The sequence below is a fragment of the Mustelus asterias genome, chromosome 7, assembly GCF_964213995.1.
Source record: "Mustelus asterias chromosome 7, sMusAst1.hap1.1, whole genome shotgun sequence".
Lineage (NCBI taxonomy): Eukaryota > Metazoa > Chordata > Chondrichthyes > Carcharhiniformes > Triakidae > Mustelus > Mustelus asterias.
The window spans coordinates 95,566,628-95,592,904 of NC_135807.1; the positions used below are offsets into that span (position 1 = coordinate 95,566,628).

Here is a 26,277-nt window from a genome sequence, read left to right on the forward strand (position 1 = left end):
AACAAAGAAAAACACATTGGATCAATCTTAGCGCTGGAGTCGAATCTTGGCGTTTACATGAGTATTATAAATTTAATTATTCTCAGATACTCATTTTCCTTTATTTACTGGAATTGAGAATATCTTGATACGTGATAGAGGATTAAGTAAGTTTATAAAACTTGGTTATTGAAATATGGTTGTCATAACACTCACTGTGCAATACCCTTTAAAGGATTGATCATTTAATCCCCTCAAATCGGAATAAAAAATAGAAAACATTCAACTGATAATTCTGTTTAAATGAAAAAGGAACAAATATAATGAAGAACAAGAGGACACTCAGCAGAGTGCACATCTCTGCCACACTATGTTAACTCAGCGTCATTATAATTGAAGCTCTTCCTGGAGGCCTTTCTCTTGCTGATTGATACCCTAATTACAAAGGTGAAAATAATAAATCTTTTAAAAAGCTTCTATCTCACAGAGGAGGCTTCAGACCAATCCACATCCAACAACTTGCTCTGAAAACTCAGCTATCATTTTTAAGGTCTGACAAATTTCACCATAGTAGCTGAGACAATCCACAACAATCTGAAACAAACATTATTCTAAATAAAACTGCCAACAATATGCTAAAAATAAAGTCAATTCACTATCTCCCAATGTTAATGGATCGTGTAAAAGATTCCAAAATCCAGTTCCATATCTTCACCAAAAACAAATCAGTTGTTTCTATTTGTGTACCAAATTCAGCTGAAATTCATTCATCAGTTTTTGGAGATACATTGTTCATAGACAAACAGACTAATTAAGTAGCTGTGAAAACTTGAGTTCAACCCACCTTCAGTGGCAGGGGTAATTATAATTTTCACTAAATCACTACTGCTGAACCTTAAAATTTTGGAACAAGACTCCCACTCACTTGATATTGTGATGTTACTGTACATTTAAGAGTTTTTTTAAAATCATGTTCTCTGTAGCTCTCATTGTTGCCAGGCTGTCTGTAGGAGTCATCTTATTGCTCCTTCAGTGGTTTAAATGGCGTTTGTTATTTTTATTCGGGGTTGTTTTATGGCCCTGCATTGTGGAGAGGAAGGTCATGGGTTTTGGACAGTTTTTCTTTCCTTCCTAGGGAATCCAAGGTTTCATTTTCTGTTTTTGGCTGGCAGCAGTGTTTGGTTTAGAAGAGGTTGGACATCAGACTGAAAGCAGTGTCTCTCTCTCCCTCCCTCTTTCCCTCGGTTTCTGCTGGTTAGCTGAAAGCAAGGCTTCTTGCCTTCCTGCAGTAGAAAATCTGCTGTTGGTGGCTCGATCAGAGTCTCTCCCTAGTGCTCTGGGAAGCTGTTCTGACTTCAAACTGTTTTGGATGTATCAAGAAAGCTGCCGCATTCATCCAAATGACTCGGTTCCAGTATCACGTGAGCTTTGCTGTTTATGGGATTGGTCTGATTGGAACATCCTAGATATATTTGTTACGGGTTATACATTATTGTGGTTGTTTTGTTTGTAATTGAATACAGTCACTAACATTCTTACGATACATGTTAACTATAGTCTCAAATAAACTTTGTTTGATAAAAGTTCCCAGTGGGTCATTTAAATCATACCTGAGGTGAGACATATCTTGCTTATCCTAGCCAAATTCAAGGTGAAAAACTTATGATCCATGCAGGCTCCATAAAACACTTTGGAGTTTCTGACCTGAACCATAACAATGTGCTGTCAATTTGGATTTGTAAATACTCATCTAGTACCTGACAGTTATTGTATTTCTGTAACTTGGAAGTAGCTTCTCCATATTTAGAAATCTGGTGATCTCCTCCAGAATTAGACGAACATCAGGATTGAGGTTGTCCAATGTTCGAACCTCATTATTGATGCTAATTGCAGGTGTCACTGAGTTTGCAAGTGCATCTATAAGCTCAGCACGATAATAGTTGTCTGAAAACTAATAGCAAATAGATTAAAAGCAATGACTAAAATAAACCAAGTGCAAAGACACAAGAGTCCCACAATCAAAGGACTTTATTTTGTTCAAGATCCAAGTGACTTTAAAGTTGAAAACATCTGGCCTTCAAAGGAGAATAGTTCAGTTTTTCTTAACTTTAATCCAAAATACACTTCTCAGAAACATCATAGATACTCCAGATGAGTATTGAGTTCTTTAAGCCACAGCTTTTAGCTTAGAATCCTGAAACAAAGATCTGCAAAGAAGCAGTAGCATGGTGGTTATGCTACTGGACATTATTCCAAATCCCACCGTGACAGGTCAGGAATCTTTCAGTTAATAAGTCTGGAATAAAAAACTAACAGCGGTAATGGTGACCAACTACCAAATGTCATAAAAGCTCACTTGGTTCAATAATGTCTTTTAGTAAAATCTGGTGTCATTACCCAGTTTAACCTACCTGCAACTCCCAATTCACAGCAATGTGGCTGACTCTTAACTGTCCTCTGAAATGCCCTAAAAAAGCCACTCAGTTTTATCTAACCACGATGAAAACGTCTAAAGAATAAAACCGAACGGATCACTTGGAACATACCTAGGCACTGGACAAGATGTAAAGTCCTTCGCACTTACATTTGAGATTTGTACCAAGATGTGGAGAATTGTAACAAAGTCTGTCTTAAACCAGTCAAGGGAAGGTTTGGGAGACCTCAAAATCAACTCCCAAGAAGTTTCACGGAATCAGTCAAACATGATTGAATACCACCTACCACCTTTTTAAGCTGCTAAATCAATACTCCTATTTGATGAACATCACTTGGAATAAACCTACAGGGCAAAATGTGCTCTGGGTGGGGTTCTTCAATACCTATCACCAGAGTGACTCGGTAGCATCATAATTAACTGATATGGCCTAGTCTTTAAGGACACAGCTGCCAGACTGCAGCAGATCATGAGAGAACCCCCACTCAGATCATCACTGCTGGAGTTCTTCAGGGCAGTGTCTGAGGCCCAACCATCTTCAGCTTCATCAATGATCTTCTCTGCATCTAAAACTCAGAAGTGGGGAAATTTGCTGATGATTACAGTGTTCAGTTTCATTCAGAGCCCCACAAATAATGTGCCTGGACACATTCAGACTAGGATGATAAATGACAAGTAATTTTTGCACCACACAAGTATCAGACAATAATCTGTTTCAACTGAGAATCTAACCAATTCCCTTGATATTAAATGGTATAACCATTGCTGTAATTCGCAAATCATTGTGGGGATTAACATTGGCCATAAAATGAACTGGACCAGCTATATAAATACTGTGGCTACCAGACCATGTAAGAAGCTGGGTATTCTGCAATGGGTAACTTAACTCTGGACTCCCTAAACCTGTGCACCATCTACAAGGCACAAGGGGTGTGATGGAATGCTGTCCATGTGCCCGGATGGGTGCAGTTCCTGCAACAATCAAGAAGCTGGACACCATCCAAGATAGAGGATCCCACTTAACTGGCACCTCATCCACTATCTTAAACGTTCATCACTTCCATCAATAGCACACCATGGCTGTATTACGTATAATCAACAAGATGTACTGCAGTTATTAAACATGACTTCAACAGCACATTCAAACCCAGTTGCCCAGAAGGGCAAGAACGGCAGGTACATTGGATCACTACCAGCAAGTTTCCCAAGTCAACACAACACCCTGACGTAGAACTATAATGCTTTCTGTCACCGTCACTGGGTCAAATTTCTAGAATTCCCTAGCTAACAGCATTGTGAATGTGCCTAAACTACAAGGACTGCAGTGGTTTTCTTAAAAGCAATTAAGCTTGGGAAACAAATGCTGGCCTTGCTGGGCCACCCACTTCCCATAAATGAATGAAAAAAAGCTTAGAAGATGCATACCTTATTCTTTCTGTTGTCATTATACTTAATGAGATCCAAAATAAAGGCCAATACTTCTTTGGGACACTGGTTATGGATATCCCGCAGCAATGCCATAGCAACAGGCATAGTCTGTGAAATCGGTCAAATACATTGGTAACTTTCATAAATAAATGTTTTTCTAAAATGTTACAAATTGCTAACTTACAGAAACCATTTGCTCCTAAACTAATGAATTATAATTCACTGTGCAATTTCATTTTGTTTAATTTAGAGAATAATAAATGTGCTTAAAAAGTTAAATTAACATTGAAGCTACAAAAAAGTGCCATAAAGTGAGCTTGTTTTACTATTCCCCATTAACAATTTGAATATCAATTAGTAATTTGAAAGTGGGTATTCTTCAGAGGAAAAAGTGAATTTATATAGCAACTTTCACACCCTCAGTTCCACAGTCAATTAATTACTTTTGAAGTGTAATCACACTTTGTGGGCAGGTAGACAACATGTTGCACAAAATAATTCCTCACAAATCAGTTAATTTGTTTTGTTGATGTCACCTGAAGGATTAATGGTGGTCAAAGTGCATAGAAATTCAACGACTCTTCTTCAAATAGTGCCTTGGGATCTTTATCCCACATGAACAGGGAAACAGTGCCTTGGTTTATTATATCATCCATAAACTGGCTTCCTTGACAACGCAATACATCCTCAAATTTCAACCTTGATTATGCGCTCCAATGAGAGAGCAGAGCTTGACCCCATAATCTTCTAAATTGGAGAAGCATGTCGTCACTTTAGCATACTGACACTTTTGTTTAGATCAGCACTTCTCACACGTCAGGGAGGAGGAAAAATCAACACAGAAAAATATACTGAAGAACATCATTATGCTATTCCACAGCTTCTGAAGCTGATTATTTAGCAAATTTTGCAAAAAATAGAAGACTGTCTTGACCACAGAATTATTTAAGGTGAGCAAAGGAGTTTTTTTTTTAAAAGTGGCGTTCAAGTTTTTCCACATTACAATGGAAAATCATTCTGGCTGTTCTCCCAGCGCAAAACTATGTCCTCTTTCAAAAGTCAAACAAGACTGTAATACCACAGTAAAAGTTACCATAACTGATAGTTCAAGATAGAACTTGGCAGACAGAAAGTAGATGAAATATTCACAAAGATTTCACAATGCAACGTTAACAATGCTTTATTAAATGAGAAGCGTCCCCTCTAATACTTCATTAACTGATCACAATGTCTTAATTTCTTTTACAATCGTGGCAATATTATGAAAAATGTTACCTTTTGTAGAAAGTAGCTTTGAAAGTTCATGAAATTGTTGGTCTTAACAATATTTGAACAACTCTTACAGCAGAACATTCGTGTAAAGAGTGATTTCATGGCTGGTGGTCCTGTCCAAGTGTTCACCATGGCATTTGCAATCTGAAGGAAGAATTCCAAACACAATATACTATTATGAGATATAAACTACACGTTAATCAGAATTCTACCATCTCAGCCACTGACTGAAAATCTGGTTGGTTGATTGGTTGATTGTCTGTATGGTTGAACTATTTATCTGCTGAAGACAGCCACTGCTTCAATTTACATCGCTTTGACATGCTTGCCTGGCAGAACTGTAGAATGAATCACAGATCCAAATCTTCAAGGTATTGAAAGTAAAATCCAGAGATGGTGATCACCACACCTGATGATTTAGCAGATCATACTGTAGTCCGTACTCTGAACTCTGCTGAACACCTATAACTTGAAATAGTGCAGTACCAAATTTAGTTTGATGACTGAACCAGATGATTTGCCAAATTCATAAAATAGGGCTGGGTGATAGGTTGGGGAAGAGTCCAGTTCCCCTCAGGTTAAAATTCTCCCGTGGGCACTTTATGGTAACAAGAGGAGTTAAGGATTGACATAAACAAAATTTCACAGATTAACAGCAAAATGAATTTATATAGCACCTCAATGCAACAAAACATCCAAAAACACTTTACAGGAATGCTATGAAACAAATCTGACACCAAACCAGAAGAGATGGTCCTGGGCAGATAACAAAAATCTTGCACAAGAGGTTAGTTTAAGGAGCATCCAAAAGGAGGGAAAGAGAGGAAGAAAGTTGGTGATACGTAGGGAGGAAATTTCAGAGCTTAGGGTCTTGGCAGAAGGCACATCTATCAATGGTGAAGTAATTAAAATCAGATTGTTCAAGAGGCCAGAATCAAATGAGCACAGAGGGTTTCAGAGAGTTGTATGAGATTATAGAAATAGAAAGGAGCAAGGCATTACAGGATTTGAAACAAAGAATGAGAGTTTTAAAATCGTGGCATTGTTTAACTAGGAGTCAATGTGCGTGCCGGATAAGCAAGATTTGGCATGAGTTGGGGCATGGGAAGCAGAGTTTAGCTGAGGGAGATAGAACTTTGGCGACCAAAGTTGGAATGCTTAAGTATAGAGGTAACAAAGGCCTCTGTGAGGGTTTAAGCAGTAGATGAGTTGAGGCAGGAGAAGTGGCTAATGTAACGCCAGATGGTTCAAGGATAGCATTGCTGTACGGTCAGAAATTCACACCAGGTGCAACAATGGCACCAAGGTTGAAAATAGTCCGGTTCAATTTGGACAGTTGCCAGGGAAAGGGATGGAGTTGGTGACAAGGGAAAGATGTTTGTGGCAGTTATCAAAGACAACAGCTTCAGGCTTTCCAATATTCAGTTGGAGAAAATTTCTGCTCCTCCAGAATTAGAAGTTGGACAAGCAGTTACAATTTATAGACAGTGGAGAAGTAGAGAGAAATTTTGGTCAAGTAGAGTTGAGTATCATCAGCGGAGACGTGTAAACTGACACTGTTTCTGAATGATGTTACTGAGGGACAGCAGGAATAAGAGGGGGGTCTCCAGATGCATTGGTGCAGGAATGGGAATGGGACTGGGAACCATTGCAGGGTCAAGGGTCTTTTGACTGTGAAATGACTAAACAAAGCTATGAATTATGTCAATTTCTTAATTGGTGTCAAAGCTGCAGAAAGATGTGTTGCCAATGATGGAACAAAATTATTTAAACATGCAGCCTAAAATCATACTTCAGTGCAGGAGAAGGTAAGGCAGATGATTGCAATATTTGAATCTTTTAAAACAGTAAGACCCATTATTTAGCAAATGCAATTCCCTGAAGCCAAGCACAGCTTCCTTATTTGCTGAGTTTAAGACGGTTAGTTCATCATTTAAGTCTGTAGAGGAGGCACTCCTTGGTAATGTGCAGCATCGATGGTGTCTTTCCAGAAGTGCACAATGGGTTTACAATGAAGCCCCAGCGGTGGAGGTTGGTTGCACACAGGCCCTGGCCTCTCCTAAGTCTATTTAGCAAGGACCATTGTCACCCAGGCAGTTCTGAGCCTGCCATTTGACAGATGGGGTATGTCAAAAGGATTTCCCATGTTTCCTATTACTTGATCCAAAGGTTGTCTGCTGTAGATCCTGCTCAGCAAGGGTGGGCTTTAAGGGGGGTGAAATATGAGGTGGGTTGAATGAGTCCACGTGGGAGTGGTAATTGAAGTGCAGCTCAGATGCTTTCAACCAGCATGTGACTTTCGTCAGTCAGCAAGTGCATGGCGGAGTGATGTTTAGAAGGACAGGAAACCAAGGGGCTTGAGCAGAGTTCCAGATATGATGTCCATTACTGCATTCAATTGAGCGTCAACAACTATGTATGATGACCTTTGCCAGACAGAGTATGATAGGGCAAGTGCAGAGGTCCCAAGTAACACCCCACATAGATCTAGCAAGTTTGCTGAGTAAATTCTTTCTTGTTTAGTGTTACGACAGTGGCACTGACCTGCCCCAATAGTATCTGTTTTTATCTGTAGTTGATGCAAATATTCTATTTTCTTGTCAAAATTGCAAAACAGAATTTGATAAGCAAATCCAAAAAAAGGCAATAAATTTTCAACACCAAGTTAATCAACATAAAACACAGAATTCAACATTTGTTTTATTCACGGGATGGCATTTATTCACGGGGCGGCACAGTGGATAGCACTGCTGTCTCAAAGTGCCAGGAACCTGGGTTTGATTCCCAGCTTGGGTCACTGTCTGTGCGAAGTCTGCACGTTCTCCCCGTGTCTGCAGTGGGTTTCCTCCCACAGTTCGAAAGACGTGTTGGTTAGATGTATTGGCCATGCTAAATTCTCCCTCAGTGTACCTGAACAGGTGCCAGAGTATGGCGACTAAGGGATTTTTACAGTAACTTCATTGCAGTGTTAATGTAAGCCTACTTGTGACACTAATAAATAAACTTTAATGTGGGCACCTTGAGAAGATGGTGGCAAGCTGCCTTCTTGAACTGCTGCAGTCCATGTAGTACACCCACAGTGCTGTTAGGGAGGGAGTTTCAGGATTTTAACCCAATGACAGTGAAAGAATGGCAATATATATCCAATGGTGAGTGGCTTGGAGGGGGAGTTCCAAGTGGTGGTGTGCAATATGTCTGCTGCCCTTTTCCTTCCAGATGATCATGGTCATGAGTTTCGAAGATGTTGTCTAAGGGGTCTTCGTGATTTATTGCAGTGCATCTTGTAGATGGTAATCATGCTGTCACTGTGTGTCAGTGACGGAGGGAGTGAATGCTTGTGGAGTGCCAATCAAGCGGGCTGCATTATCTTGGATGGAGTCAAGCTTCTGGAGTGTTTTTGGAGCTGTACTCATTCAGGCAAGTGGAAAGTATTCCATTGCCCTCCTGACTTGTGTCTTGTGGATGGTGAACAGGTTTTGGGGAGTCAATAAGTGAGTTCCTCACTGCAGGATTCCTAGCTTCTGGCCTGCTCTTAGTTACAGTATTTATCTAGCTAGTCCAGTTTAGAAATATCACCACTGTTTCAGAAATAATTATAGCATTAATTCTGCGTGTTCTACTACAGAAATCCTCACACAAAGAAAGAAAAGGAACATTGATGTATATAATGTCTTTCCCAGCCTCAGGACATATCTAAAGGCTTTATGTGCAACGTAGCACTTTTGAAGCATAGTCTGTTTCCAAAGGACCCATCCCTCAACAAGCCTCTCAATAAATCATACTGTACATAATCACACAGTTACAGAGTTCCATCACAGCTCACCTTTGCTAGGCGGAAGCAGGCATGCATTCTGACTTTGTAAAAGCACTGTTCTTGTTCCAAAATATCTGTAAGTGCTAGCCGAGACGCTGGAGTAGGAAACTTCTCCAAAGCATGAATTGATTCTTCCTGTGCAACCACATCCCTCTCAAAGCGGAGCTGGTACTGCCACATGAAATCAGCCTGCTCAAATTCCACCTTTCTCAAAACAGACATGTCTGGATCTATCCTAATCCACAGTAAAGGAGAATCGGCACTGCAAAAACATAAAGTATTTATTTTAATAGAATCTACTCAAGCATAATAATGGCAATATTACTTGCTACATGATTTGGCAAATAATAAAAGGTGCCCGCAAAAGTTAGCAATTTCACGGTTTAAAATTATTTTAATGAAAAAGACGTACTCCATTGCAGAAAGATCCATGTCCACTTCTTCGCCATTCAACAGTGGGATCTTCTTTTTCTTATTTCTGAATAGGAATAATAATAATTTCCATTTCAAACAATGAACAAGTCAATGCTAAGAAGTCATCTTATAGAATTCAATAAATTCCTACAGTGCAGAAGGAGACCATTTGGTTCATCGAGTCTACACCAACTCTCCAAAAGAGCATCTTACCTAGGTCCGTAACCCCGCATACTTACCATGGATAATCCCCCTAATCACATATCTTTGGACACTAAGGGGCAATTTAGCATGGTTAATCTGCACAGCTTTGGACTGTGGGAGGAAACTGGAGCACCAAAAGGAAACCCACTTAGACACAGGGAGAATGCACAAACTCCACCTTGACAATCACCCAAGGTTAGAATCAAACTCGAGTACCTGAGGCTGTGAGGCAACGACGTTAATTCAGTGAAATATATTGCAACAGTACTACTTTAAATCTACATCATCTCATTCCAATCTTCCCACGCCATCCCTCTGATCTCATTTATTTCATCCCTCTCGAATCACCCTCATCCCATTCCCCACCTCATCTCTCCCATGCCATCCCAATTCAACATCTCTCAGGACATCCCAGAACCCTCCCATGTCAACCCCTCTTGCCCTCCTGTGAACTACATCCCTTGCTCTCTCACTCCAAGTTGATCTTACCTCCCCCCCCATGCCATACCCCTCTCATCCTCCCCTGCTTGCTTCTCCCATGCCACGCCTACACCTGCTCATGTTGCCCTGTAATGTGTATCATTGCATAATCTTCCATTTACTTTATAGTGCAAAAGATAATTCACTGGAGAAAATTTGGCAATGTATTAGCCTGATTCAAAGTTATAAAAAAATCAATAAACAGCTTGTTACAAACAGAAAGCACATGACTAGCCATTTTATTGATATTCTGTACTTGTGCAAAAGGCTATCCTATCTTGTTAGTTATGGATATTCTCTCAATCATGGAAGAACTTTCATAATTCATGCCTAGTGCAAACATCCAACTTCTTGGCCTCTTTCCTGCGTTGAAAATGAAAAGTCAAGGTGTCCATCAATTTTAACTCTTTTTCAGTTGGGATAAACTCCTTGAAATCTGATCGCCCAAGATACTCTCACCTACCGTCTGCTCTTGGAATGACAGGGAATGTCATGTTTGAGGCTGTTTTCTTCAATTTGTAGAGTGTGATTAAACGATCCATCTAGTTCCTGCACTGTCACTTTCAGTGGTCCCTGCAAAAGGTGAAGAACTTTGGTAGGATAAGTTACAAATATAAAAAAGCAATTAAACAATTCCTAAGAGCAGTAGAGGGATAATATTTTGAAGAAGTGCCCTCATGAAGTTAAATAAAGAAATTGTTTTAAAATTTCCCTCACTTATGAAGATGATCCAAATATGCAGTTTGTGAGACAGCCTGCTGGCCCCATGATCAGCGATTGACTTCAAAGACATCCCATCAAGTTTCACAAATATATCAGTAGTCCCTCAAGTCTATGACTCTGATTTTCAATTGGGAAAATGCATTATTAATACTCCTGGATGCCTATCTGGACTCCACTTAATTTAGAAGATCTGGGCTGAGCTTTTCATGCACAAAGCTGAGGTTAGGTGGTCCTTACCACATATTTCTGAGTTCCCAAAGAAGTATAATCTTGCTTCAATTCCAGCTCCAAGATGTTTCTTTTCCTATTAAAGGCAAAGCTGCCGAAGAACTTCACCACACCACTCTGGTCGCTACAGCGTATGGTTAAGGTTCTTTTTATGGATTGAACATTGAAACTGAACTTGACTTTTTAGTGAAAGCAAGAAAATGTACAGAAGTTTAATGTACAATGCCTGTGTCTGAATTGATGGTTTAAGTGTGACAATCCTGGGAAATTTCAGTAGCGTTGAGAACCGTGGATTTGTAGTTTGTGCAACTAAGTGGAACAAATAAGTTGACTTGAATACTAGTAGGGCAACTTAAAGGACAATCATGCTGTGTAGAGCTGAAGTTCTAATTATAAATGCATTTCAAATTTTGCAGAAGTAATTAGAAAAAAATCTCAAAGGATACACCCACTGTTTTATTAAAGGCTGAATATCTTTTCCAGACACATTAGAGATTGATTTTAAAAATCCAGTTGTCGAAAGTAGCATCTGGCTCCACATGTGCGACTGAAACTTCTGTGATGAAGCAGTACTGGCCAAACTCAACAGTTTGTTGAAGACCTAAAATAGTTAACGAATTTTATTGGATAGAAATATCCTGCTTTGCAACGACAAAATTCATAACATTTAGAAACTTTAAGTTTTAGTCAAGGAATGCCTACAGTTCATTTATTGCAAAAGTGGATCCTACGAACATGTTACCTTTCACTTCTTAAAAAAACACATTGACCCTGAATTACTCCAAAAGAATATCAGCAGATACATGCTGAGCATACTCTTCTGAAGTTTATCTCTCTAATGTTTTAGTAGAGGTGCTAACTCTTAATAAAACAGTGTAGGAGCAACTCAGACCTTTAATCATTCAGCTGTGAAAGTTGTGGTTCAGTTGGTAAAACTTTCAACTGAGTTCTACTCCAGACGCCTGCACACAAATTCAAGGCAGACACTCCAGTGCAGTACTGAGGGACTGCTGCATTGCCAGAGGTGCTGTCTTTTAGATGAAACAATAAAACAAGACCCTGTGTGCTTTCCAAGGTGGACATAAAAGACCTGATGGCACTATTTCAAAGAGCAGTCAGGGAATGTCTTGTTGATTGAGCGATACATATTGACCATCACAGAAGTAGATTACCTGGTCATCATCAAACTATTGTTTGTGACATCTTGCGGTGTGCAAAAATATTGCCATGTTTCTAATAGTAACTACACTTCAACAATGCTTCAAAGTAAAATGCTTCCAGGAGCCCTGAGGTTGTGAAAGGCAAGTCTTACTTTTGTATTTGTATAAATCCCACAATGCAATTTCAAGGTCATGGTTACTTAGCAGATAAAAGGAGTACAGTCCAATAATTTACAATTGCTGCCTTTTTTGCTGACTGAAGAAAAATTCTGGTTGGCAGCAGGCTGGGGTGCTGCTTTGTCTGTAGAGTCTCCCCCTTATGTCTACTGATAACTGACGTTCAACTTGGGAAAATGAGAAATCATCCATTTTGGATCTAAGAAAGACAAATCAGAATATTTTCTTACTGTTAAGAGACCAAAAGCTACAGAGGAGGTGAGGGATTTTATTTTCCATGTGCACAAATCTTAGAAAGTATTTATTAACATTGGAAGGGATGGAGTGCAAATTCATTTGAGGACAGGTAGCACAAACTTGAATTTAGGAGGTTGAGGAGATGATCTAGAGGCATAAAATGATTAAGGGATTAAACAGAATAGGCTCACAGGGTTGGAATTCAGAACAAGAGGACATAATCTTAAAATAAGAACTAGCTATTCAGAAGTGAAATTCAAAATTATTTTTCCAAACAATGGAAATCTTGAATTCTCCCCTTAAAAGGCTGAGACTTCAGGGCCAAGCTTGTGGTGAAACAGCAGCTGATTTTTCACTATGGCCATTTTTAAGGGTATTTTATGAGCAGCATGGTGGCACAGTGGTTAGTACTGCTGCCTCACAGCGCCAGGAACCTGGGTTCGATTCTCGGCTTGGGTTACTGTCTGTGTGGAGTCTGCACGTTCTCCCCATGTCTCCGTGGGTTTCCTCCAGGTGCTCTGGTCTTCCCACAGTCCGAAAGACATGCAGGTTAGGTGTATTGGCCATGCTAAAATTCTCCCTCAATGTACCCAAACAGGCGCCGGAGTGTGGCGACTAGGGGATTTTCACAGTAACTTCATTGCAATTTTAATGCAAGCCTATTTGTGACACTAATAAATAAACTTTACAAATTTTAATTTTCACTGACATGTAAGATATTAATTTCAAGCCAATTGAAATCAACAAAGGGGCTAGGAAATGAGCATCCATAAACAGTTTGAACTGAGCTTCAGTGGAAAGATGTTTGTACATGATGGAAAAACAATTGCCAGTTTGTTAGGAGTCCCATTTTGCGCTGATGGCATAGGCCAATTTACCTCTGTTATATTTATAAAGGAGACTGCAGTGGGAAGCAAAGAAAACAAGAAAGGGTGTAGAATATTGGAAGAGGTAAACATAGCAAAAGAGGAAATATTAAGTGGTTTACCATTTTTGAACCTAGATAAATCTAGAGGCTGGGTGAAAGGTACCCCATGCTGCTACAAGAAGCAAGAGAAGAAACTTTAGAGGCTCTGACCATCATTTTGCAATCCTACTTGGCTACACACTTGGTGGTGGACTGCTAATGTTGTACTGATGTTTAAAAAAGGGAAAAGAGATAGATCAAGTCAGTCTAACAATAGTGGTGGGCAAATTATTAGAAAACCTCTGAAGGGTAATATAAATCAATTAGAAAAGGATGCATTAATCAAAGACAGTCAGCATGAATTTGTCACGGTAAGGTTATGTTTGGATAACTTAGGTGAATTTGTTGAGGATGTAACAAAGAGGTCAAAGTAGTCTACATGGACTTTAACAAAGCTTAAACAGGGTCTCAAATAATTGGCTAGTGAAAAACCCAAAGGATCCAAGGGAAAGTTGCAAGTTGGATCAAAAATTAGCTTTGTGGCAGGAAACAAAGAGGTAATGGTTGACAGGTGTTTTTGAGACCATTTCCCTTCATGGGGTTCCATAGGGCTCCATACTATGTCCTTTTTTTGTGGTATTTGTCAAAGATTAGACTAAAATGTAGCAGACATGAAAAGTTTGGAAATGATACCAAAAAAACTGCCATTTGATTGATAGTGAACAAGAAAGCTGTAAAACACGGAGATCAATGGATTGTTCAGGTGGACAGAAAAGTGGCAAATGGAATTCAATGATGAAGTAAGCATTTTGGGAGAACAAACAAGACAAGGAATACATAATAAATGGTCAGACACTGAAAAGAGTGGGGTAACAGAGAGGGACCTTGGAACACATATCCATATATCCCTGAAGGTGCAGGTAGAGAAGGCAATTAAGAAACCAACAGATTTTCCCTTAATTACCCATGGCAAAGAATATAAGAGGAGGGAGTTTATGCAATCACAGATAGGGAGGACCTCCTTAGCAGAGAGGTCAATAACCAGGAATCATAGATTTTAAGTAACTGGCAGAAGGGTTCGAGGCAGTTGAGGAGAATTGCTTTTTCACCCAGAGGGCGTTAGGAGTCTGGATTTCTCCACCTGAAAGGGTAGTGTAGCATAGGTTAAAAAAAAACTCATCACATTTAAAAAGTACTTGGAAACGCATTTGAAGTGCCATAACTAACAAGGTTATGGACCTACTGCTGGACAGTAGAATTAAGCTGCATAGGTATTTTCTAGCCAACACAAACACAATGAGCTGAATGGTTTCCTTCAGAGTTAAATTTTCGTGACTCTGATTAAAACAACCAAAGAAAACAAAAATTGAAGACAAAATTAGAGTGAATCAGTTCAGACATAAGGAAACAACTTAAGGAAATTTATAAGGAAGCAATTCTGCTACAAACCTGAAGCATGAATTCCATGCTGATCCTGTTTTCAATGAGTCTCATCACCAGGTGAGCTTTACACTGGAACATTTTGTAATACTTCCAGGACAATGTGTGAGGATGACGAATTGAAAAATGCAAATGGGGAGCAGGGCTGTAAGGAATGAAAAAGAAATTTAAAAGCATTCCACTACTGTTCCATATGCAACAGATCAATTCTACAGAAGTTGTTGAATATGTAAACAACAGTGGTTGTTAATTTCTTCTTCAAATTCAACTTCAGCTGTACACTACATATTTAACATTTTGTATATGTAATTAATTTCAATCTCAGGCAGCAGTGTGGTTAGGGCAAAACTGGCCTCTCAAAAGTCCTGGTAGGAAATATTAAGAGCCTTCAATGCTGAAGAAATTAAAGTGACTTGATTGGAAAATGCCTGTGTGTGAACACTAGATGAGGATAAAATTAACTGTGATTACCTGCAAAGAAGAGAGTGGCTGAGAGAAAGAAAGAGAAGGAAATCGCATGACAAGGAGCTGCAGTTTTATCAATTAAGAGCCCAATTTTGCAGTAGCTGCTATGTGAATGAGAGAAAAGTAAATTATCTGTCTTTGTTCTTCAAGACCTGTCTACAGCTTTTGGCACGGTTGACACCTGGTTCCATCTTTATCTATCCAATTATAGTCACAGCATCACTCGCAATGGCTTCTCTACCCACTTGCGCACAATATTTGATAGAATTAGAGAAGACAATAGTAAGTAATTAGGTGAGGTCAGAGTAAGGGAGGAAGTCAAACCATCTAAATCAAAGTTAATGTGCATGTACGTGCATGCACGGAGTGTGGTTAATAAAATTGGTGAACTACAGACACAGGTTGACAGATGATAAAATATTATTGCTATAATGGAGACCTGGTTCAAAAGAGGGTAGGACTGGGTGTTAAATATTCCTGGGTACAAGGTGTTTAGGAGAGATAGGTATCATGCCAAGAAGACATGGAAGAAAATATATATCATCCTGGCTACTTTATAAAATTATTTTTTAAATATAATGGACATTGACTGAAGCCATAAGTCACAAAATGAATTTCTAGCCTACAGAAAACCACAGCAACCTTGTTATCTCTAAATAGGCAATAATGCCTCTGTGATTGCAAAAATCAAATTCCAAGGAAATGCACTAAGGCCCCTTTACATTTTTGAGGCAAAGCCCTGGCCAACAGAGATGATGTGGAGATGCCGGCGTTGGACTGGGGTAAACACAGTAAGAAGTTTAACAACACCAGGTTAAAGTCCAACAGGTTTATTTGGTAGCAAAAGCCACACAAACTTTCGGAGCTGCAAGTCCCTTCTTCAGGTGAGTGGGAATTCTGTTCACAAACAGAGCATATAAAGACACAAACTCAATTTACATTGGGGGCGGCACGGTAGCACAGTGGTTAGCACTGCTGCTTCACAGCTCCAGGGTCCCGGGTTCGATTCCTGGCTCGGGTCACTGTCTGTGTGGAGTTTGCACATTCTCCTCGTGTCTGCGTGGGTTTCCTCCGGGTGCTCCGGTTTCCTCCCACAGTCCAAAAATGTGCGGGTTAGGTTGATTGGCCAGGTTAAAAATTGTCCCTTAGAGTCCTGGGATGCGTAGGTTAGAGGGATTAGCGGGTAAAATATGTGGGGGGAGGGCCTGGGTGGGATTGTGGTCGGTGCGGACTCGATGGGCCGAATGGCCTCCTTCTGCACTGTAGGGTTTCTATGTACATGAATAATGGTTGGAATGCGAATACTTACAACTAATCAAGTCTTTAAGAAACAAAACAGCATGAGCGGAGAGAGCATCAAGACAGGCTAAAAAGATGTGTATTGTCTCCAGACAAGACAGCCAGTGAAACTCTGTGGGGGTTACAAATAGTGGGACATGAACCCAATATCCCGGTTGAGGCCGTCCTCGTGTGTGCGGAACTTGGCTATCAGTTTCTGCTCAGCGACTCTGCGCCGTCGTGTGTCGCGAAGGCCGCCTTGGAGAACGCTTACCCGAATATCAGAGGCCGAATGCCCGTGACCGCTGAAGTGCTCCCCAACAGGAAGAGAACAGTCTTGCCTGGTGATTGTCGAGCGGTGTTCATTCATCCGTTGTCGCAGCGTTTGCATAGTTTCCCCAATGTACCATGCCTCGGGACATCCTTTCTTGCAGCGTATCAGGTAGACAACGTTGGCCGAGTTGCAAGAGTATGTACCGTGTACCTGGTGGATGGTGTTCTCACGTGAGATGATGGCATCTGTGTCGATGATCCGGCACGTCTTGCAGAGGTTGCTGTGGCAGGGTTGTGTGGTGTCGTGGTCACTGTTCTCCTGAAGGCTGGGTAGTTTGCTGCGGACAATGGTCTGTTTGAGATTGTGCGGTTGTTTGAAGGCAAGAAGTGGGGGTGTGGGGATGGCCTTGGCGAGATGTTCGTCTTCATCAATGACATGTTGAAGGCTCCGGAGGAGATGCCGTAGCTTCTCCGCTCCAGGGAAGTACTGGACAACAAAGGGTACTCTGTCCACTGTGTCCCGTGTTTGTCTTCTGAGGAGGTCGGTGCGGTTTTTCGCTGTGGCGCGCCACTGCGAAAAACCGCACCGACCTCCTCAGAAGACAAACACGGGACACAGTGGACAGAGTACCCTTCGTTGTCCAGTACTTCCCCAGAGCGGAGAAGCTACGGCATCTCCTCCGGAGCCTTCAACATGTCATTGATGAAGACGAACATCTCGCCAAGGCCATCCCCACACCCCCACTTCTTGCCTTCAAACAACCGCACAACCTCAAACAGACCATTGTCCGCAGCAAACTACCCAGCCTTCAGGAGAACAGTGACCACGACACCACACAACCCTGCCGCAGCAACCTCTGCAAGACGTGCCGGATCATCGACACAGATGCCATCATCTCACGTGAGGACACCATCCACCAGGTACATGGTACATACTCTTGCAACTCGGCCAACGTTGTCTACCTGATACGCTGCAAGAAAGGATGTCCCGAGGCATGTTACATTGGGGAAACTATACAGACGCTGCGACAACGGATGAATGAACACCGCTCGACAATCACCAGGCAAGACTGTTCTCTTCCTGTTGGGGAGCACTTCAGCGGTCATGGGCATTCGGCCTCTGATATTCGGGTAAGCGTTCTCCAAGGCGGCCTTCGCGACACACGACGGCGCAGAGTCGCTGAGCAGAAACTGATAGCCAAGTTCCGCACACACGAGGACGGCCTCAACCGGGATATTGGATTCATGACCCACTATTTGTAACCCCCACAGAGTTTCACTGGCTGTCTTGTCTGGAGACAATACACATCTTTTTAGCCTGTCTTGATGCTCTCTCCACTCATGCTGTTTTGTTTCTTAAAGACTTGATTAGTTGTAAGTATTCGCATTCCAACCATTATTCATGTAAATTGAGTTTGTGTCTTTATATGCTCTGTTTGTGAACAGAATTCCCACTCACCTGAAGAAGGGACTTGCAGCTCCGAAAGTTTGTGTGGCTTTTGCTACCAAATAAACCTGTTGGACTTTAACCTGGTGTTGTTAAACTTCTTACAACAGAGATTAACCATCTGAGGAGACAAAGGACGCTGAAAGCACTGGTAAACTAATGGATGAAACCTTTACCATCTCAAGAATCTAGACCAGGAAAAACATCCCAAGTCCAAACCAAGGGGAAGAAGCTGTCACATGACCAATCCCCCTCACCCCAAACTGCTAGAAACTGCAATATCTAATTGGCAAGCTAAAAGAGGCAGACTGCCATCCTTCATCACCCAAAACAGCAGGAGATCCAGAATTCTGTCCAGGCTTGAATTGCCTGGCTCTCATCTACAGTTTCTAAACTTCCGTGCCAATGCCTACTACAAGACTAATTCATCTCTATGTGTTTCCATTATGGAAGACAGCACTACCAGAAAAGTGGATTACTCCACACCAGCTCCATTCTGCTACCCTCTCTGAAGGAATACGCCATTGGACTTTTGATTTTGGACTCACATGAAGCAATTTTTATGTTGTTTGCGGTCTTTACTCTGTACATGTTTTTCCCCCTTATCCTTCTTTTATTGCATGAATACAAGAGATGGGGGAAGTTGCAAACCTTGTTCTCATGTTTTGTGCATTTGTAAAATAAACTAACCCCTGATTTTACCCTATCTCAAGTTTGCTGTGTGATTATTAATGGAGGATTGGATCACTCCAATACTTAAGGGTTAGGGAAAATATGCTACCACTTATAAAGGGGGAAATCAAAAACTCCTCTGTTGGCAGACAAGTGGTGAGGGGAGAGATTACAACTGTGTAAAGTTAAACCCCCTCCTGTCTGTAACACAGGAAAGGAAGAAAAGGGTGCGGGAAGTGGCAGCATTGATTAAAGATGACATGGTCAAGGATGGAAATCTCTCTGGCTAAGGTTAAGGAATGATAACGGTGTAGTATTTAAACCATGAATAAGTGGAAGGGATGTAGAGAAACAAATGTGCAAATAAATTAGACAGAGGTGCATGAATTATAGAGTAATTATAATGGGGTACTTCAATTATTTGAATATCGATTGGGATAGGAATATTGCAAAGGGACAAGAGAGGCAAGAATTCCTGGAATGGTAAATTTTCTGCAGCAGTATATTTCCAGTCCAATGAGAGGGCAAGCAACTTTGGACCTGGTTCAAGGGAATGAGTTGACCCAAGTGGATCAAATATCAATGGGACAGCATTTAGAGGACAGTGACCATTGTATCAAGAAGTTTAGGCTGGCCACGGAAAAGGCAAGGAATAATCCAGAGTATGCATAATTAACTGGGGGAAAGCCATGTTGGGATGAGTATGCATATGAGTCAAGTGAGTTGGAATCAAATGTTGACAGAAATATTGGTTGAACAATGGACCACCTTCAAAAAAGGTATTGCAGGCAATGTCAAAATATATTCCCTTGAAGGGGAAAGATAGGACAAATATGTCCAGACTGCAGTTCTCCAGGCATCAGTGTTGGGACCCTTGCTCTGATATAGATTAATGAACTGCACTGTGGTGTTCAGGGCATGATTTCAAAATTTGCAGAGGATAAGAAGATTGTAAACATTGTCAACTGTGATTAGGATTGTCTTGAACTTCAAAATGGACAGAAGACACATTGAGGGATTGGGCAGACAAGTGGCAGGTGAAGTTCAATGCAGAGAAATGTAAGGTGGTTCATTTTGGCAGGAAGATTATGGAGACATTATAAACTAAAGGGAGAGACTCTAAAGCAGGTTCAGGAACAGAAGGACCTCAATGTATACATACTTATATTATTGAAGATGGCATGTTGAGAGAGAATTAATGGATGATGGGATAGGTAGAGGTGAAGATGAAACGGAAGAAGTGTGTGTACGACATATATCAGGTAGAAAACACAATGGAGAATCAAGCTGAGTATAGAAGGTCCAGAGAGGAAATGAAAAATTGAATAAAAGGGGAAAGCATGAAGAGAGACGGGCAGCGAACATAAAAGGGAACCCAAGATCTTCAATAAGCATATAAATAAGGTGGTTAAAGGTAGAGTATTGCCGATTAGGAATAAAAAAGGGGACTTGCACACAGCGGCAGGAGAAATAGCAGAGGTATTAAATGAGTACTTTGCATCGTCTTTACAAAGAAAGAAGATGTTAGCCAGACTGGGGTGAGGGAGGAGTTAACTGGTACACTAGAAAAATTTACATTTGTTAGAAAGGCTGTCTTTACTTAAAATTAATAGGGTACCAGGACCCAATGAGATGCATCCAAGGGTATGGTGGGAAGCAGGAGTTAAAATTGCAGAGGCACCAGTGATAATCTTCCAGTCTTCCATAGACACAGTGGTGATGCCAGAGGAGAACAGTGAACATTATACCCTTGTTCAAAAGGGGCGTAAGGATAAAACCGGCAACTACAGACTAGTCAGTTGGTTTTCAGTGGTTGGGAAGCTTTAGAAAAGTATATTTTGGGATAAAATCAACAGTCATTTAGCCAAGTGCTGGATAATTAAGGAAAACCAGCATGGATTCATCAAGGAAAAGCAGGCTTGGAGTTTTTTTGAGGAGGTTACAGAGAAGTTTGATAAGGACACAGGTATTGACGTAGTGTATGTAGATTTCCAAAAGACATTTGATAGTGCCATGCAACAGACTTCAGTAAAATTCTAGCTCATGGAATAAAATGAAAAATATGACCTTGGATAAGAAACTGGCTGAGTGACAGGAAACAAGAGTAATGATAAATAGGTGTTTTTCAGATTGGAGGAAGGTTTGTCCTGGAGTTCCCCAGAGAGGAGTGTTGGGACCCTTGCTCTGATATGGATTAATGAACTGCACAGTGGTGTTCAGGGCATGATTTCAAAATTTGTAGAAGATAAGAAGATTGTAAACATTGTCAACTGTGATTAGGATTGTCTTGAACTTCAGATGGACATAAGACACATTGAGGGATTACGCAGACAAGTGGCAGGTGAAGTTCAATGCAGAGAAATGTAAGGTGGTTCATTTTGACAGGAAGATTATGGAGACATTATAAACTAAAGGGAGAGACTCTAAAGCAGGTTCAGGAACAGAAGGACCCTCAGTGTATACATACCTACATTATTGAAGTTGGCATGTTGAGAGAGAATTTAATGAAACATACAGTATCTTAGGCTTTATTAATGGGGACAATGAGTACAAGAGTAAGGAGGGCATGTTGAACTTAAGCCTCATATGGAGTACTGCACCAGTTCTGGACGTTATATTTGAGGAAGCATGTGAAGGTATTGGAGAAAGTACAGAGGAGATTCGCAAGAATGATTCCAGGGATAAAAAACTGTTCCTAAGAGGATTGAATGGAGAGGTTGGGATTGTTTTCCTTGGAGAAAAGGCGTCCGGAAGGAGAATTGATAGAGGTATTGAAGATCCTTAGTATGGACAAGGTAAACATGTGAGAAACTGTTCCCACTAAAAACAGCATTAAGAATACAGGGCACATATTCAGAACAATTGCCACAAGGAGTAAAGTGATATGGGGAATTATTTTTCACCCAGAGGGTGGTTTGAGTCTGGAACCAACTCCCTGAGAAGGTGGTGGAGGTAATTGGGTTGCCATCAGAAAATAAAGAATGTCCAAGGTTATTGGGATAAGGTAGGGGAATGTCTAGGTAGAATGCTCTTTCAGAGAGCCAATGCAGACTTGATGGGCTGAATATCTTCTTTCTGCACTGTAACGATTCTGAGATTCATCTAATTCTGGTTTCTTGACCATCCCCAATTTAAACTGCTCACAATTTGACGCCAACTTACAACTGCCTAGGCCATAAACTCCAGAATTCCTGTCTAAACCTTTCTTTCTTTAAGACACTCCTTAAAATGTACCTCTGTGATGATGTTTTGGCCTCCTCTAATATCACCTAACGCGCCTTGGTGTCAAGTCTTGCTTTGCAATGCTCCTGTGAAGTGCTTTATTTTATATTAAAGGTGCTACATAAATACAAGTTGCTGTTGTCATGATAAAAATAGTCATTAATTTAGTGTGTGCTTATCATAATTTGATGGCTGGGCAGGTTAATGGATTCTTTGAAATGCTCTGAGAAATGTTAAGCTAAAATGAACTGACAACACAATACGGCCTTTGTGCATTTTCAGCCAAAGCAATCAATGGTAACTGATAGAACAGACCAAAGCAACAACAAAAATCACAAACTTTTCACAGAAATCTACACGTGGCAACAGTCAGCTTGCCTGGATCCCTGAACATGACAATCAATTACGTATTCAGTTCAGGGAACAATCAGGTACTGTGAACAGCTACCAAATATGGTATGGCTATATTCAAAGACAGAAAACAGACTTGAAAAATAAGCGAACTTTTCACATTCTTTCACACCAGACAATTACAATTAAGAGATCACTAACGTTTCTTTCTCCTTCACCCCTGTAAATGTGGGATGCAGCAAAACTCCACCAGTTCTCAATTCATAATCCACAATTTTGTCCAGCTCCTACAAAATACAAACACATAGTTATTACATTTTTCAATATTCAAATAATGTATTTCAATGATGTTTGCTCAACCCCTTATTCATAACTTTGTTACCTTTAGACTTGACTATTCCAATACTCACTTAGCCATCCTCTCGTCATCACCTTCTATAAACTTGATCTTATCCAAAATTCTGCTGTTCATACCTAATTAAAACTAAAGTCCTATCACTCCTGTAATTGCTAGCTTACATTGAAAGCAACTGTGTCTGGCAACTCAACTTTGAAACTCATTCTTGTTTTCAGATTTCCCCGAAGACCTCATCCCTTCCGAAAGCTACTTTTTTCAACCCTACAACTGGCCAAAATCTCGATCTTTCCAATTCTGACCTCTTGCACATACCCGATTCCAGTCACCCAACATTGGCTGCCATGCCTTTAGCTGCTTAGGGCCTTGAGCTTTGGAATTTCCTCCCTAACCTCTCCACCCACAAGCCCATTAAGACACTCCTTAAAACCTCGATTGTTGATCAAGTTTTTGGTCATCTCTCCTATCTTCTCCTTATGTAGCTCACTGTTTGCTCTGATGCAGCACCTTAGTGCTTTTCCCTACATTAAAGTCTTTATTTAAATATAAATTGCTGCTGTGTGGTTTAAAAAATGTAGAGTCATTTCAAAACTAAGATGGTTGTTGGGTACTGAATCCTTACTCCTTGCTCCGAAGTTGCTTTGAAATAAAGTGTCTCCACACTTCTCCTCTTAGAATCTCTAATTTATATTGAATAAATACTAAAATGCAAACCCACTTTTATAACCAATCATTATCATAATATTGACAATCTAATGAATTTGTGCAGTAGGTGTTGTGAGTTAAATAGTTTCAGACTTCCCCAGGTTCATTTAATTTAGAACTGCACAAAATAGCTTTTGCGTTTTCTAAAATTACAACAGAAGCCACATTTCAAAAGAACTTAATAGGCTGCAAAATACCTTCTTGAGGATATGACAGATGCTTCATAAGTGTAAGCTATTTCTGTAATTCTTATAAAAGGAAGAGATTTGTATTCCAATTCTCAAGTTAAAAAATAATACCCTAACTTAGCATGTTAGTCTCCTGCCTATTGGGTTATAACTAGGAACTAATATTTATGATTCTCTGTGCAATTGGAAATCTTTGCAAATAATAATATAAGAAACTTTAATATAATTTTCAATAACATAGTAACAATGGAAATGTCTTAAGCATTGCATGTAATTCTGAATAATGGCTCATTAGTCATCTAAGGCACAACTGCAATGAAACCCAGGAACATGGAAAATTTATGGGGCAGAGTGGTGTGGCTCATTGGAATTTCAAACCTTATCTGCCACCAACTGGTAGGATACACATTCACAACTTGCTAGATTCTAAGTGTCTGATTTCAGCCAGGCCGCTACTGTTGAGGAATAAACATGGCAAGGTGAGAATTTTTTTTATAAAAAGGCCAGCAATGCAGTGGTACTGAGAGACTGAATGAAGAATGTAGTGAATTCTCATGCTGACAAAGCAAGTCACTCGAATACCTGATGGAATATAATAAAACATCCCAAAAATTATAGTATTATTAAAAGGAATCAAAAGGCAAGAAAATACAATGATAGAACAGAATAAGCAGGTCAAAATGACTGTCCTCAACTGAACAACAAAATATGTTAAACATTAATCATTCCTATAATCATTTGTGAAACAATATTTTTAAATCAAAAAGAAATGCATCAACATTAGCAGCTAACAAAGATCACCGTATCACTGGAAAAATCAAGAATAAGTTTCAAAAGAAATGCCACTAAAATGGTTTTAGTTGGATTCTCATTAAGCATCCAATGATATACAACTGGCAATTGACACCAATTCAGGGAAATGCTAAGAACACCTATTTTCAGAAAGTAGTTAATGCCGAATTGTGTGTCATTTTGTGTTTTGAAAACTAAATCCTTCATGGAGATAAAATTAATAATGACAAGTTTATTCTATTTTGCAACAGATCATCCAGATTTGATTAAAACAATCCTGTCCAGCATTCATAATTCCAGAATTCAACCTATACATTTGCACACTAAAGCAACCTTTTGCAGTTAATTTAGAAATAAGTAATTTTGGTACACAAAGGCACGCTATTTTAAATACTTCATAAATCAAAACAAAAATCATCGGGACACTGTACAGTGTTGGTCTTCTTATCTAAGCATGCTATTTTTATTTATTCATAGGATGTGAGCTTTGCTTGCAAGGCCAGTATTCACCACCCACCCTTAAACGTCCTTGAATGTGGTGGTAAACAGCCTTCTCGAACTGCGACAGTCCATGCGGAGTAGGTACAGCCACAGTGTTGTTAGGGAGGAAGCAACAAAGGTTCAGTAAATTAATTGCTGTGATGAGAAGGCTGCTCCATTTGAGGAGATCAAGCAGAATGAGTTTATATTTGCTGGTGTGTGTAAGAATGAGAGGTGATCTCATTCAAACCTATAAACTTCTGAGACGGCTCAGCGTATATGCTGAAATACCATTTTCTCAGGCTGAGGAGGCTAGAAATAAGGGTGACAATTTCAGGGTAAAGGCTCAAACATTTAGGACTGAGATAAGGAGTAAGCAGTGTTCCTGCCAAGCTATGTACCTGCATGGTCCTGGAACAGTCCATCAAATGCAGTGTACATCATTATTACAGCTGCGCAAGTCCTCTTGGTTAAATTAGGTTTACTCTCCCACTGTAGCCCACAAGCAAAGAATGTCTCACAACAGGAAATTAATGGACAAGAGTCAAACTTGATTAAGTAGGTAGAGTTAACAGCCAAAATTCACACACGTCAGGTCCTCGAGCCTGAAGTCATGACAGCAGTCGTCTTTCCTGCAGCTCACTCGTCACTTCTCTCCTTGACCCTTCCACTTGCCACTTTCCTTCCTGACATTTCCACTCTCAGCAACTCTTGCACCCTCCCTCCCACACAGTTCCCCTCTCCTGAGCCCTTGTTCACCACAAGTGGATCGGGAGGGGCATGGAGGGAGGCGGCAAGCAGATGGTTCGTCCTTAGACATTCAGTCTACTGGTGCATAGTGGTAACAGTGTGTAGCATCTACAACAGACTTGTCCAAGTTTCAGCCTGGAAGCCCCTCTACACAGTGCCTGAAAACAGTTTTCAAAATTCCTGTCAACCAACTGAGTTTCAATGCAAGATTCTGCTTGGAGCTACTTCTGCTGTCAGAGGTTATTTCTTTCCCACATTTGCTGCTGATAGACTGACCAGTGAGCATATCAGCAACAAATGATGGTGAAGAACAGTCTCTGATTGGTGGAGCAGCGAACTGTGTACTGAAGGCTGGTGTGCAAGGGAAGCAAAGTTACAGCAGGACTGGATCCTTGGATACCA

The 26,277-nt window shown here is 40.4% G+C and overlaps 1 protein-coding gene across 3 annotated transcripts in view; it reads right to left on the reverse strand.

Annotated features, from left to right (window-relative positions):
- taf2 (TAF2 RNA polymerase II, TATA box binding protein (TBP)-associated factor) overlaps window positions 1-26,277 on the reverse strand; it is a 111,180-nt gene that overhangs the window by 38,961 nt on the left and 45,942 nt on the right. For all 3 annotated transcript variants that reach the window (XM_078216509.1, XM_078216511.1, XM_078216510.1), the window contains 10 exons: window positions 22,807-22,892; window positions 14,907-15,042; window positions 11,423-11,577; window positions 10,986-11,100; window positions 10,489-10,598; window positions 9,340-9,405; window positions 8,937-9,189; window positions 5,117-5,257; window positions 3,839-3,949; window positions 1,737-1,930 (listed from right to left, as the gene is read on the reverse strand). In XM_078216509.1, coding sequence (XP_078072635.1) covers window positions 1,737-1,930; window positions 3,839-3,949; window positions 5,117-5,257; window positions 8,937-9,189; window positions 9,340-9,405; window positions 10,489-10,598; window positions 10,986-11,100; window positions 11,423-11,577; window positions 14,907-15,042; window positions 22,807-22,892 — 1,367 coding nt within the window. The remainder of the gene's footprint in view (window positions 1-1,736; window positions 1,931-3,838; window positions 3,950-5,116; window positions 5,258-8,936; window positions 9,190-9,339; window positions 9,406-10,488; window positions 10,599-10,985; window positions 11,101-11,422; window positions 11,578-14,906; window positions 15,043-22,806; window positions 22,893-26,277) is intronic.